This window comes from Aspergillus melleus, assembly GCF_016097325.1.
Source record: "Aspergillus melleus strain CBS 546.65 chromosome Unknown contig4, whole genome shotgun sequence".
NCBI classification, from domain to species: Eukaryota; Fungi; Ascomycota; class Eurotiomycetes; order Eurotiales; family Aspergillaceae; genus Aspergillus; species Aspergillus melleus.
In genome coordinates, this window is record NW_025763373.1 from 3,010,785 (window position 1) to 3,026,631 (window position 15,847).

Consider the following 15,847-nt stretch of genomic DNA (forward strand, 5'->3'; position numbering starts at 1 on the left):
TGAAACACTTATGGCAATCCCTATGGAGCAGATAACAGAAGATCTATTTTGGGTTCAAATTGGCTCAGAGTTACCTAATGCTTTTCGGAAGGTCTTTGAGGAAATCGTCAAATATGCCAGCGAGCTTCGTGGCTATAAGATCTCCGATGATGAAATTGAAGTCACCCGAAAATTGGCAGGTCCCTTCACCCCTGGAGGACTTCTTGTTTTGGTCATTGAGCCACGTCAAAAACATCCGTGGGCGAGTGGCGTCTATTGTGTGGTTGAAGATTGCGCTACTCTCAATGCGTTACGGCAAGGTTTTCACATTGCGTCAAATGGGGCATTGTCTCTGTTTGAAAATGTGTCAATCCTGGATATTCGACCGTTTATATGGAGCGATCTTAAACAGGGGCTTAAAAAAGATCAACTGAAAAGGCTTTACGACCTTGTGATCGAAGCTATTTACGCGAAATGTCCAGATACTATTCTCTGTATGGGTAAAGTAAGTTACAGGTTCCCCTCAGAGGCCTAGTTAAGCTTAACGTTACAGGAACCAAGGAACGAACTGGAAGCACGGCGTTTTCAGCTGCCTAATACGCGCTTGATTTACGCAAAACATCCGAGCTATTCGGTAAATCATCATAGTGATTGTATCACAGAACGAAGGTGTCTGCTTAAGTCTATCATAGAAGCTTGTGGACAAACGCCAAACCTGCAAGAATGCTATTTATTTACTGACAGGGGCTACAAAGCACCTACTCAGAAAGCATGTTTTGAAGGCGCCGAATGCGTGATAAACCTTCTCCATCTTCTGATCGAAATATGCCTTAGCCCTCCATTGCGTCTTCCACAACTGAATCTTGAAGCAGAAGGCTTCTACCGATTAGAAAACTGGCAAATCCGTTACTTTGAATATCAGCGTAACACGGCCAAGGATTGTCGACAAAGTCGGATAACAACAGTACTTTTGCCTATCTTTATGGCTCTCAACAGCTGCATATCGCCAGACTCGATATATTTACACCGTTATAATGTTGAATGGGAGAAATTATCTAGAACAGCAAAGAAGGCTTCTCCGCAAATTAATCAGCTGTGTGAACATCTGGCAAAGGACGAGTTCAAAAAAGACATAAAGTTTTTCCCGGACGAGCAAAAAGATACTAGTGTGGAGTCGGAGGAAAAGGAAAATCGAATTGTCGCTATTTTAGAACTGGAGGCTATCAGGGTTCAACTTGCCGCCTTTTTACAGTGTAAAAAGCCTCAGCTCAAAAGGTGTTGTGTTTGGATTAGAGCTGCAGAACAATAATCTGGTCAAGTATCTATCCTTTTCTTTGGGGTAGTCCTAGCCGAGAAATGATCAAAAAATAGTCTTTCTACACAAAGGTTGAGTAGAATCTAAGATAAGTGTTCGTCTATCTACAAACCAGCAAAATCGCATTATTTGCTTCCGAAATATACTTAACCAAAGACAAAAGAAAAAGAAAAATCACTCTTCCACATTGCACTAGCCCATCCCTCGTTTGCTCACCTCGTTAGAAGATGGCGAATCACGTCTTAAAGCCGGCTCAAGACTCCAATTGCCACGGCTAGCATAAATTAAAATACCATAATCACTCGTCTGAACCCCGTGGAGTTGTTAAGAGCTGGTAGTAGTAGCGCCTTCTATTAAAGTCAAGTTACCAGCTAGAATGCCGAAACGACATCATAATGCTTTTCAGCCAGATGTCGAAGAGATCCGTTGTGGCCGCGGAACTGACTAAGCAATTACTTCATCACCTTGCTCAACCGATTGATTAATCGATCAATATTGATCGTACGGTTATGGAGCTTGAATCATACGATCAAAGCCTATTTTATCGCATACTCGAAGCCCCTGAAATTGCATAAATATCGGCTTCTTTTTGCAGTAGATTAGAATAATTAAGACCTTCAATCGTTGCATATGATCATAACTAACGTAAATCACAAGCGAGCTGCGAATCTGAGCGAGCCGCGAATTTGTATTCCCATACAAAATGGCACTTTTCAACTTGGAATATCTCAGCCATTTCTATGTCGCATAAAATATTATTTAAAATTAGGATTATATGAAACTATTTAATGATAATATACTAGATTTTAATCTATTCTTTAGACTAATTGTCCAGGTATTATAAATTACACTGTATTATAACGCTCCTTATGTATTTGAGACTCCCATAGGTTTCTTTGTTACATAAAAAAAAATATTATACAATTTACCTATATAATACTTCAGGTCTTCAATATATTTTATTAGAATAGAGGTATGGCTGAGATATTCCAAGTTGAAAAGTGCCATTTTGTATGGGAATACAAATTCGCGGCTCGCTCAGATTCGCAGCTCGCTTGTGATTTACGTTATAAACTCGGCGTATTAATCAGCTCTTTGCCAAGCCCATTTCTGCCACATCCGTCTATCATAAGAAATCGCATCACGTGAGTCTACTCGCGTTGAATCAATTAACATCTTTGAGCTTCCGAGAGCGGAAGGCGATGAGTCCACTAGTGATTCTGAAATCATGGAGTTTGTTCAGCCCGAGACCAGGTAAGCCACATCTGACATAGAACTTATATACCAAACAGACATAAGTATGCCACTATCCGTATGAGTCTGAGGCAGTGACCATGGTAATGGTGAAGTGAAGAATGGCAAAGCAAATTGGGCGAACGAAGTGATTCATATCTGTAAAGCCGTTTGGCCGCTTCATAATGTTCGACCGCTTTTGTCATTAAAGGAGATGCGGTCTGGCCTGGAGATTGTCGAAGATATTTTAGCAGTACTGCGCCTAACTAGAAATATACTCAGTTGCGAAACCAATGTCACCCCCAGTATAGTCTCGTTTGTTCTCCATAACTCTGATTCCGTACGAAAAGGGTAAAGCTCCCGATAAAAGACTTGGCAAATTGACATGATTGGCCTACGATCCAAATCGTATTATTTACAGTCTAGTCTCTACTCGATAAAATAAAGAGAAGTGTCCGGAGGGGTGGCATTGGTTTCGACTTTGTGTGTACCCTCCTACTATTTACTTTGCAGCTCTCACTGGACCGGAAGCGGCGACTAAAGATCAGGAGACGATGAATGATAATATTTCCTTTGCATATTTTCGACGTCGCTTTATGCAAGGTAGGTCTGCGGCAGCTACACTTCCACTCACAGTAAAACCGTCATTATGGCCAGGCAAAGACCTAGCCACAACATTACTTCGAACCCTTTAAACAAGTTGTCGATTGCTGTGCAGTAAATCCCCCTCAATAAACTGGATTAGTGCGAACACACGTATGTAGCACCTCCTTGGTTACTAAAAAGGACTCTATGCAATAATACGAAAAATGATGTTCATGCCCCCAAATCAATAACATGACTATAACATTAGACAAGCGTGAGCTTCGTTGTTATTTTAACCAGCCAGGCTAGTTTCTTTGATCCGTTGTCTCCGATTGGCACCTGAACATCGGCGGCCGACTTCTTGACATTTGTTCCGGCAGTGGATGCAGGGTATATACTAACAATCATAAACGTACGAATTTCTTAATCTGCCAATGTTAACCATTGCTATTTAATACGGCGTTCTGCTTGCTTCAGTAGTTTACCCGAGCTCTTAGCTGATATAATTACGGCTACACTACAGCCATTACATATTACTGTTGTAGAAATCTAGGGCAGGGGCTACAGCATAAATAACGGAATGAAGGTCCTATCATACAAGTGCAGATGTTGCAACGAAATAGACCACATGATATGGCACGATATTGGAGACATGATTAAACGATAATCTATATTTTACAACAATATTTTCATTGTCGTATCATACCACCCATTATGTTTTGATTACACACGACGCATAGGATACAGTAAAGCCAAAAATAAATCAAATAAAACATCCTGGAGACATCTAGCCGAGTATTCTACTGTTTTTTAATTCTCAATTGAGAAGTCTAGTTATCCTTCCGCTGCAAACAGGTTACCGGTAATTAACCAATCCACGAGTAGATTACGAAGCCCTCATCGACTCAAGAATCTAACGCGAGCCCTGGGCTTCAGAACGGACATACTGCACACCTTGATAATTCTGATTTGTATCTTTAAAACAAAAAAACCAGTTCGAGCGGAAAGTGTGTTGTTTACCTAGCGCTTGCCTGAGTTCTTTTGCCGACATGTGATAATACCCAGTGGGCATTAACCCAGTTGAGTCAATGAGCCTTTGCTGCCTCAGTAATTTAATGCCAGCGCAAAAGTAGCGGTCCATAAAATTATGAAAAGCAAATTGTAACATTACTAACATGAAAAGAACACGAACTAGAGAAATCGAGACTAACAAAACAAAACATAGCCGCTCGCACATTCGCGTCAACGGAGGGGGGAAAACCAGAGACTGGGAAAAACCCCCACCGGAGCGGCGTAAGTCGAATTCAACGCAATTCCCGAAGACTGTCCTCCAATGCTTCTAAGAGCTGACTTGCCTCAACACGTCGCTTACTAACCTGGGGGGACTCAGCAGCCAAGTGGTATAGGTCCTCTTCAGAATAACCACTGACAGTCACCGGGCCAAATACAGTTGATAGCTTAGCAACAATATGTCTCTCAATAACCTGGCGGCAAACATTATCAACAAATGTTTTCATGGCGACCTGAAATGTAGTTAGTAAGAGTGTCAGAAATATCCGGGTAGCACGCAAACCTTATAATAGGCGTCTAGATCAGTTTGCGCTTCGGAGCAAGCCCGCTCCTCCATGTCAACAATGACACCATGGTTCTGGAGAGACGTCACAAGGCGGCTGATCTCATCCGGTGAGTTGCTGACGTGGAAACGACCATTCCAATCATCGTTGATGGTATTGTGAAGCGATGTACCAAGGTCCTGTCTAGAACGATCATTCCGCGCTTTCTGGATGTTGTCTGTATAATAGTGATTGTAGGTGATGGGAGAACCAGCCTCGTCCTCCAGTAGCTTGGCAAGCTCACTGCACGCCGCCCTGGCGTTATTCTCCATAGAAACCGTGATGCGTCGCAGGACGTTTTCACGCACATTCGTATCTTTGATAACGAATGCCGAAACAGAGTGTACAAACCGAGACACCAAGCCCACAATATTATCGACATGGCTACGGGCGATGTCCGCCCAGCGCCCTGACTGCTCATGGAATAACTCAGCTAGCAGAGTATGGTTGTAGTTACCCGGTAGTTCTCGGCCTCGAGTACGGTAATAAATCTAGAAGGGTTAATTTAATTCATCAAAAGCGCATGATCACCGCACCTTCTTGATCCACGACGACATATCCTCAGCGGTGACCAAAAGCTGGCCACTCTCTGGTTCCAGTTCGCTCAGATGTTCAGACGAAACCACTCTGCGTTTTTGTCCATGTGTCCTCATATAGTTCGAAAATTTCCCGTTTTCCATGTGAACAGCAGCGCGGAGACGATGATATTCATTTTGGTCATCAATTTCCTGGAAGAAACCATCCCGACTTCCGTACATCCCTTCGACTCCAGCTTTGACAAGATTATGAAAGTCTGTACTGACACGAGTGAGGTACATGCGTATTTGCGCCGGCGAGTGTCGCTCAGCCCCAAGATCCACAAGTTCTGCGCTCGTCTTGTTGAGTAGCTCAGTCACGTCCTTTCGAACCTTGGGTAGTTCACGCTCGATATGACAATTGAGGAGATCCTGCATAAACGTTCGAAGGTTGTCTATTCCGACACGCGAAGAATCGAGTCCTAGTGTTTTCCACGGCGGGCTAGCGAAAAACTCCGACTCGGCTTGACGACGCTGTGACATAGTCATGCCCTTTTCCAACTCCACAGGCTTGGGGTTCTTAAGAAGGAAAAAGCCGAGCTTTAGCTTCGTTTTGTCGTTATTGTTGGCTAGTTTTGCAACACGAGGCTCGGCCCCGTCATTGATGAGATCTGGTTTCGTAATAATCCCAACAGTCCTTAGGCCGTCCTTATCAAAACGACGAGCACGTTGAATGATACTCTGTGTATCCACATCGCTACTTGCGGGCACCACGGCAAGAATGATCGTTCGCGAGTTTTCCAAGTAAGAATTGACAAGATCGCCCACGAGCTGCACATCTTCCTCATTCTCGGAAACGGATATCAGGCCAGGGAGATCAACGAGAGTCAGATGCAAGCCGGTATTGCCGACAATCTCCAAGCGCAGTACATCAGCCGCAAAGACCGATGAATCCGCGAACTCACTAAACCCCTCCAGGCCCATCAACCTTGAAGCTTCGGCAATGATACCTGGCAGATCGGCAAGATCGGTAATGTCGCGGTGGAAAGCACTGAGTCTGGTCTTCTCGTCCTCTGCGCGCGACACGTTCGGAATGATGGTGGCCGTGGTTCGCTGCTCCCCTGGCTGGTGACGGAGGATGATTTCAGTCGCAAACCTGGTGCATAGGCCGTCTTGTCGAGGGAAGGGGATTCCGCTAATCCCTTCCAAAACAGAGCTCTTTCCTGCCGACTGGTCGCCACACACAACAAGCTGCGGCAGAGCGATGTGGTCCCCAACCCCGTTGGCTCGAACACGGTCGACCTGGTTGAGTCTTTCAGATGTCCTGGATGACTGAAGGCCAAGTCCGCTTCGGACCTGGCCACTGTCCAGCGCAATCCAATCTTTTTCGGGTGGTGTATTCATAGAACGCATAACCGTTAGTTGAAAGGTCCTTGTGAAGGAAAAAGAAGAGATGCAACAATAGAGAGGGACCTTGCTCTTTATAGCCGCGATGGGCAGTTGTCTTGTCTGAACCGGGCTTGAGTTTCAGTCATCCAGGACATCTGAAAGATCCAATCAGATCGGCCGTGTATTGGTAGAGCTAGGGACCACGGCCGCAAACGAGAAACGCTTGCGGAAGAATGAGGAGAAACAGCAATTTACTATTTATGTTCTGATTGAAGACAGTTCCTGACAAAACAGAGTGACACTGAATCTCGTGATGGCAGGGGCTAACACTAGCCCTCACGGTCATTCGCTGCAGAAAGTAGGGGCTGAGATGCAAGGAGAATACCCCTTCCATCCATCGCAAGTATGTAGGGGTAAATTTTTGTCTCAGCAACTCTGCTATCCTTACATGACTGATTGCGATCCGAACCCCTTATATCCGAAAACGGCGCACATCAATACCCATTCGCCTGTTTTCGGACAGAAGGGGCTTCCACAAAAGAAACCACGTAAGGGATTCACCTCCTAGCATATCTCTATTCCCGCACACAGCCTTCGAGCAAACGAGGCAAACTTCGACAGTTCTAAATCCAGCCTGCGAATCGAAACCATCGGTCATCCCTTTTCAAATCATATGGGATGCTTTCTAAGACTGACTCGCCCTGTTCCCGGTGGCTTGGAATTCAGAGACGACTTTCGGGTCATTTTACGTGTTGGGTTTCTCATACTTGATGTTGTGCATAGACGATGCTGAATCAGTCAGACGGCGACTAGTTAGGGACGAAATCACTATAACGTGGGAAAGGAATATTTGTGATGGATTTAGGGAGAGTGAATGAAAGGCGCGTGACGGGGGTTGGGAGGATCGCGAGAATAATTAGGCCAGACCATGACCTGCCAGGCACAGTGGCTGAGTGGCTTGCCACCTGTGGTACTGCTGATGACCATACGCGATGATCTTTTTAGGTTTACATTATAAGAGCTGCGTGTTATTGGGGCTATTTCAACGGCCATGATATGTTTTTGTAGGAGCAGCCCATTTCGCGTAAGAAACCATCTTTATGCTGGAACATATCCTGATTTTAGTAATTATTGGTGTCCATATCTTCGGAAGTTCTCTGGATCGTTCGAGTTAATAGATTCAGGGGGAATAAATGAAGGACGCGTGACAGGGGTTAAGAGCGCGCTGGGAAGGAGCAAGGGGCTCAGCCCGTTCCGACGAGTTGGCCGATTGTTTCACGTGACCTCGATAGCATCCTGTGGCGGAAATGGGCTTGGCAAAGAGCTGATTAATACGCCGAGTTTAACTATATGATCATATGCAACGATTGAAGGTCTTGATTATTCTAATCTACTGCAAAAAGAAGCCGATATTTATGCAATTTCAGGGACCTAGGCTACGGCGAGGAAAAGCTACCAACAATGCACCATGGAGATATCCGTACGCTCCAGAGCTATTTGACCATCAAGCAAACACTGCTACCATATCAGCGATATCTCATGGCAGATCAAATTACGCCGCCTAGGAGCTCCGTTAGCTCTCCCCTAACACCTCCTTTGACTGACGGGAAACCCACGTCTGATATACACTGAATAAAGTACGAGGACGTACTGCAGCCTTTATGTTCTTTGTAATAATGGCCTAACATGTTAAGGAATGCGATTTCCTGTATCCTGATGTGTAGCTAATGCTTTAATATGTCTCGGCGGACATCTTTTGCGATATCCTTCAATTAATGAAGGGGGTGGTGATGTAATGAGTCAGGCACGGTTAGCCACTCGGGCACCAACTTTCCTCGGTCACGTGGGAAGGAGGGAAAGTTCATGTGGCCGCGGAACTGACTAAGCAATTACTTCATCACCTTGCTTAACCGATTAAGCAATCGATCAATATTGATCGTACGATTATAGAGCTTGAATCGTATGATCAAGCTCTTTTATTGCATATCTGAAGCCCCTGAAATTGCATAAATATGGCTTCTTTTTGCAGTAGATTAGAATAATCAAGACCTTCAATCGTTTCATATGATCATATAAGCTCGGCGTATTAATCAGCTCTTTGCCGAGACCATTTCTGCCACAGTTCACGTTTAAAATAAAGATGCCCCGCCGCAATTGATCCGGAGCGACACTTCGTCTTACCATCCCATTTCTTGGGCAAGCCATATAGGTAAGAGCACAGGTACACATCCTTCCCTGACCTTTATTCTTCAACGTTTGCATTGAGCGCATTTCTCACCGATGCCATCAGGAACTACACAGTGCGTACAGAAGAATGCCGGAAAACGAGTCTTTACCTCTTCCGAGTGAATGCGATGACGATATCCATGCGATACAAAATAGCGTACGAAATCGAGCAGAACGATATCCGATTCCGTCTACTGGATACATTACAGATTTCCCTTCTGTTTATGGCTGCGAATCGCTTGCGTCTCGCGTAATTTCAAACGCATCACAAGTATGCGCTGTTACCTGGTATCTCCGATATTAAGCCATCTGACTATAATTAGAAAAGTGCGGCGACACTGAACTCGGACATTAAAACCTATTCGTGGAAAATTCTTCTTTTCTTTCCGGGCCGTCCTACTATAGGGCGAACTTTCACGGCCGTGATACCCATCGCGTCCATCGGAGCTCTTACGGTGCGAATAGAGAAGAGAACTGGCGAGATGGACACGCTACAATTACCAGGATATTATCATCTTTTCCATAACGAAAGCACTCTTAATATTGAAGGCGTTGGTCGTCTTGCGGCTTTGGTTATCGTCCCCAATGGATGCTAGGAAAATTCACATTATTTATGCCCAAGCTGACATGTATTCTTAACACTGATGATGACATGATACCAATATATTATGGCCTGCCTTGTATTACTAGTTTTAGACCAAAACGGGAGAGACTTATTTCACCAATTATATAACTATAAAAGTCCCGGTATATAGCTAAGCATCCCAACTACCTTGTATTGCTAAATTCGCATCTGTGAACCCCGGGAGCGATGAAGGCTGCACCGCATGGTAGACGTTACAATAGCCACCGATCCCTATATTATCACCCGCAAGTTGAATACCTTCATCCTGGGTCGTTATTTGGTTGACTTGTGTGTTACTTTGTGTGCCAATATTTTGTATCGCGTCAAACAATTGATCGGAAGAACAGCTTCTCGCATCAGGCTCTGCTGATAACACCATCAAGCTGTGGGATCCCGCCACGGGCGCTCTCAAGCATACCTTGAGCACTGATAGTCTTGTCGCCAAAATTGAGTTTTCCAAGCACTTGCCGCAACTAATTACTGAACTAGGATCTTTCGATATCCGAACTTGCTACGAAAGCTTCTCATCAAATCCGTCTGTAAAAGCGACAGAGGTATTACTGCAGGCAGATCGGTGGATTACTATTCAGGGTCAAAGAGAGTTATGGCTCCCTTTAAATTATCGATCTTTCTCTTCAGCAGTTAAAGACGGTACTATCGCACTCGGATGCATGAATGGCAGAGTTGCCATAAGTACGTTCTTAATCATTTAAGTTATACTGCGCTGGATTGTATTTCTAGCTCTCGCCTTTGGGTCTTTCTTCAATCTTCTGCACTGAATACTGAGCGTGATGACTCACTAGATGAAGGCCGATTATCGTCATATCGGCTGAATCGTGATAAAACGATTTCAGGATTCAACGGCTAAACTCCTACTGACTTCTATGAAGAATCGATATTCTCAGTACAGAAAGCGCTTTCCCATGACGGCCAAAAGAGCCGGAAAAAGCCCCTTTTCGTGCTACGATAAAGCCCGTGTGAGGCATCTTTAGGACAAGCACCGCCATTGACCGGTACAACTCAGATAATTTGTATGACTCCACGTTCCCGCCGTGATGTCATAGAAGTCGTTCTCCTGGGTGGTTATCGACCCCTCGGTAACCTTAGCCTTCGCTTTGTCGGCCGCATGATTCTAGACATGCGTTCCCTCGTTACCGTCATGGGCCGGCTTTATCACACCTCGATCCCCGGAACGCTTCTATCTCATTAAAGTGCATTACACTGCATTATGGTGCCTAACGCCTGCTACTTCCGAAGTTCTTGACGAATGTTTGTCTTCTACGATTAGTTCTAGGATGAGGGATCTAAAGACCCATCGTATACTACCTTCGAATGAAATAAAATAGCCCAGTTGAAACTTCCCGAAGCAGGACGTTGATCTGGATTGTAAGCACCTGGAATACCCTGCCGCAGTTTGCTCACTTGATAGCACAGTTCTTGAAGGTCAAAGCATTGTTGGAGTTGTATATAGACTCCTTGGCAGAGACGTTGGTAAACGCCCGCCTGAATGATCAACAAGAACATCGGTAATATCAAGTTTATCAGATCGATAAGTTTGCTCATTAGAAATATCAAGTCAAAGTTATATTCACCCTGACTTCCTTCAATATTGTGGAGAAAGGAAGGTTTGGGGAAACGAATAGATTCCAGTTTACTGATAAAGGCGCTCTGCGGATTTCGGATATGGAGTCCCATGCCTTCAACCGGTAGTCGGGCAGTAACTGCTGCCACGCCTGATTTAATGTTGTCGGAAATAGTGTTTCACCGAGCCGGCAGAATCTGTCGCCTTCCACCTTGAACCTCGGGCCCTTTTTGCGGGCCCAGTCGACTCAATCACAGTACTTAATTTAATACGAATACCGAGTGAATATTATCCCCTGTCGAGAAATTGTTTATATGAAGCGATGTATATTAGAAACTACTGTAAAAGAAATATCATGTAGAGCGTTATAATGTTATGTGCAAAAATCTTTGGGAAAGGCGACCATGACCGTGTTTGAACTTTTCACTACACGTGATATGGTGTGAGTCAGCATGGATAATCGGGCACCCATTATTATTTTACCCCTCTAAAGATTCCTGACAGGTACAATTAACCTCGGACGCAGTGGATTTCAAAACCTACAGTGCCCACGAGCTAAATGTGAGTGAATGGATCCATTAAATCCGTGAATCGTGTGTCTCATATTTTATATTTTAGTAGATGGCATCTATTATAACACGGACTTCCCACACAGTGGATATTTGACGGTTTGATCAGGTCGCGACGACGAACACTCAGATGGACACCCTTTCGTCTTTTCTCAAAAACGCAAGCTGGTCAAAGGATGCAGAAAATCTATTTTTCTGTAATGATCCTAACCTAGAACCTATGCTCTTCAAGGTTGCCAATGAACTTCCAGACTATCTTCAGGGCTACGGCTTTCAAGCTTGGAAGGTTCTAGGGAGAACGAGAATACAAGCGACCGAAGGGTTTATTATTCCTATTACTATCATATCCAGCGAGCCTCGCCTTCTTTCTGAGGAGTCACAGCCACTTCTTCTCCCATGGTCTCCGATACCCTTTCATAGCGAGCCTCTTATCACACCAGCCCTCTATTTAATACTGGCGCTCCCTCCCACCTGACTTGCCATCGAATACGATTATAAATCAAATGGCTGCTGTGTTAACAAGAGTGGACTGCAGTCTACTCGTGTCTTGCTCACAGAGCAGCCCTTCTTGCGCTTGGTTCTGGAATGGGAAGACTTGGGGATAGTTCATAGGGAGGATTGTTGACGTCGACTGGTTCGGGAAAAACATAGGGTGACTAAACGGCGTCATCGTTGTTGCAATAGGTAGCGGGAAGACTTGGGGGTGGTCGGCCGGCATGATGGTGCTAAAGTTGGAAGATTCAGGCCCCACGGGGTCGTAATGATATTGATGGGATATGTTTGCAACTGTTGGGCTAGAGCGATCATGCTGTTGTGCATTTATGGGTGTTTCGTGCAATGGCTCTTCCGTGATCCTGTATGAAGTAAGGTTGTTGGAATTATTCTGAAGCGGAGTATGTTCGCTGACACAAGCTGGAATATTCTGTTGTAATATACTCGTTTCGCAAGGAGTAGAGGCCATATGTTCCCGTTGGGTACCACTCTCTCGCCAATCAAGCAAGGGACCACAATCTATAGAGTGCTGGATCGACCGTGGAGATCCAGCCAATGAACAAGAGTCTGAATTTGCGTCAATGAGAGACCCTGTTTACTTTGATGGATAAGGTACATACTATGTGAAGTGCTGTTTGACACACGCCTTCCTCCGTGGCCATTTATTTCGGGGTCTGGCTGGTTTGGGATTGGATTCAATCTGGGTGTTTGCGAGAATCCCTGACCTATCACTTCGTCCACTGAAGTCTCTAGGGGCGCTAGGATTTTTCTCAACTCTTTTTCTGCCGCGTTATGTAGGTTTCTGTTTTGTGCCTCTGCGTGGATCCCCATTTCCTTCAGTTTTTGTATCATGGAAATTCGTGATTCATTAATTGCTGACTTCGGGAGCCGGCTTGACCATCTGGATAAACGTTAGGAATTTGTGCATCGGTATAAGTGATTGTCACTAACATAGATTCACCACCCAGGTCCGGAAGTATGTACAATACCCCCAATCCTCCAAGGTCTTTCGCCAGCAAGTCGTATCTGTCCCCTCGCCTAGTCCATAAACTCACTCTGTCCCGGACAGTATCGATGGGATCTTTTATCAAACCGGTGGATAGCAAGGCATCTGCTATAGAAGAAACAGCTCCAGGATAATCTTTCAAGCTCTTCTTGAGTCGGTGAAAAGCGACATAAAGAAGTCTGAGGCGTATGTTATCTAACTCAATCCGGTCCTCATAACGAACTATCGTTATATAGCAACGAGCAAGGCAGTCTAGAGGACGCTCTGGCAAAATTGAGCGTTGATCAATATTCAGGAATGACGGTATAGATCCCGTGTCATGTGTAGCTGGTCTCGCTGGGAATAAGATCTCGCGCTTGTCTTGCAGGTCTTGTACGACTTTCGGAACCTGGAACTTCGTATGAGAACGTTCGATGGCCTTTTTGATTTCGCTTTTACGTGGGCTGCCACGTATATCTTGAGGAATATGTCTACAGATGCTTTTGACAGTTTTCGTGATGGTCTAGCATTATTAGACGCGCTGTAGAGTAATGTACAAAAAGAAAAGGACATACCTGGTCGTTCCAGAATACACTGCCATCTAACCTAACCTTACCTTCGTTTTCTGCTTTTCGACAAGCCCCAAGTAAATTCTGGGCCAATAATTTGCTTTCAGCGACTCCCATTTTACCAGAAGGCTATTGTTATCCAGGGAAGAGTTGAAATGGGGTTATTCCCGTGAGAGTGGAGTGCTGCGGGAACATGAGCGACCGTTACCATTGCAGTTGGAGTGTCGGGGAAAGGTTATTCCGCACTTGGCAACCCCTCATTTAGTGACTAGTTTCACAGCCGCCGGCTGCCTTGTGGGTAATAATCCTTACTACTAGGAATTTTTCCCCCTTGATAGTAGCTTTTTCTCTCAAACGAAAGGAAATACAGCTTCTCCCTCTCTGGAGCTTTTCCTTTTGAAAGGTACTACGGCAACAGAAAAAACTTGTGATTGGTACGTCCGTAGCCCACTTGCCGAACAGCTGCGGAACCCGCTTTTGTCCCAGCGATCCGCTTACCAAGAACTAGACTTCCAGTCAAGTGCCAGTGCATTACACTCCCGAGGATGTTATGGTTCTATAGGACTTCCTAGCTTATAGCCTGTAAGACCGGAGGGGTTGTTCAACTCTTGTATGGATATGGATCTCGCCGGTATGGCTGCGGCGCTAGGCCCTATGAAGTTAGTGTGTTAACCGACCCATACTGGGCGGCTGCGTATTCCAGCCCGCTGCAGGGCCAGCAGATAGAGAATACTAAGCGTTTCTTACCGATTCCTAGCTACCAGATGAGCAGTGCTTGTCAGATAATACACCCAACCTAACGTACATGCTAATTTGACCGAAAGCTAATAACGTCATCTACAGAACTGATAAGGTAACAGCAATTACGGCATCCTCCTCAAGTATCCCTTATATCCTCTCGTCCAACACTCTGGTAGATGCCCCTGACCTAATCAGTTATGGGGATCTTAACTGTTTCGTAGAAGGGAATGAAGCTGTACTTACTCGTAATAATACTCCCATGTGCGATGTATTCTCCCTTCATGGGAATCGGCTGTCTAGTAAAGTTGAAGTCAGTACAAAAGAAAGCCATAGAGACTATTACTTATCCATACAATGGCATCAACAAAATAGTCCATCAATTCATTTTCCTCTTCTAGCCATTGACGCTGACGTGTCGTGATCTGATCATGCATAAACGTTTGAGCCCGATCAAAATCAATCCAGATGACCCTATTAGAATCTTGTTGGATCAACATGTTTCGCGGAAACGGATCCCCGTGATAAATTCCTGCTCTATGTATCTCCGCGAGGATTTGGCGAAATCTATATACCCTCTCTGTTGAGAAAGTTGACAGGTCTATCTCCTGTAGTTTGGGTATATACTCGAGCAAGATAGCATTCGGAGGAAAACGGTCTTCGGTGAAGTCTTTCAAGTGCGGCAACCGTTTCACTGGGTCGATATTTTTAATTAAGCCGTAGAAATCAGGAACATATCCGCGCTCGCATAGTCCGTAGGCTTTCAGTCGGAAATACGCGTTCCTTTCACATTTGAAGACATCGGTTTCACGGTCTATTGGATCGGCATCGGAAGCTTCAACACAGTGGTACTAAGGATTTGTGTTAGATGTTCAAGATTTAAGAGGCTTTCCAGTCACATACCACTTTCAAAATACAATCTCTTTCACACCAACGGGTGCGAAAGATACAAGAATATTTCGATTTCCTAACCTGTTCAACAAATTCTACAGCCGATAAATTGATTTCAAGGACGCCAGACATTATGAAACACAACAGAGATCGGTATATGCTTGTTCTGGAGCTCACTTGGCAACTCGAGCCTTTCCAAGGATGGTATTAAAACGATGTGATTGTTAGAAGAGTTAGAAGAATGCGAGTTACATGCGATTAGAAAGGGATGAAGAGGAAGTAGGGGTGCGAATGCCCGGATGGTGTGAGCGGAACCGGAGAAACTATAAATCCGGTAATTGTCCGAGGACTTTCTACGCTGTAGTTATAGCAAGGCTACCTATTCCGTCAGCTATCTATCAGTAGCCTGACCACATTTCTTCGTACCAATGGAAGGTTTTAGGAGGTACTAAAGTGGAGATTACTACCCCTCGCTTGAATACACAGACAACTTATTGTTTACAGGGTATTCTATTTTGCAATTTTTCATCAAATCTGTAAT

General features: G+C 44.8%; 1 protein-coding gene across 1 annotated transcript; it reads right to left on the minus strand.

The window, feature by feature from the left end:
- Positions 1 to 4,658: 4,658 nt before the first annotated feature.
- LDX57_007862 (uncharacterized protein) lies at positions 4,659 to 6,750 on the minus strand (the record flags this gene model as incomplete). Its single annotated transcript, XM_046089579.1, has 2 exons — positions 5,262 to 6,750; positions 4,659 to 5,216 (listed from the first exon to the last, which is right to left on the minus strand). Exons 1-2 carry the CDS (start codon positions 6,651 to 6,653, stop codon positions 4,659 to 4,661), a joined length of 1,950 nt encoding a protein of 649 aa, XP_045945550.1. The 5' UTR covers positions 6,654 to 6,750.
- Between the last annotated feature and the right edge of the window lie 9,097 nt (positions 6,751 to 15,847).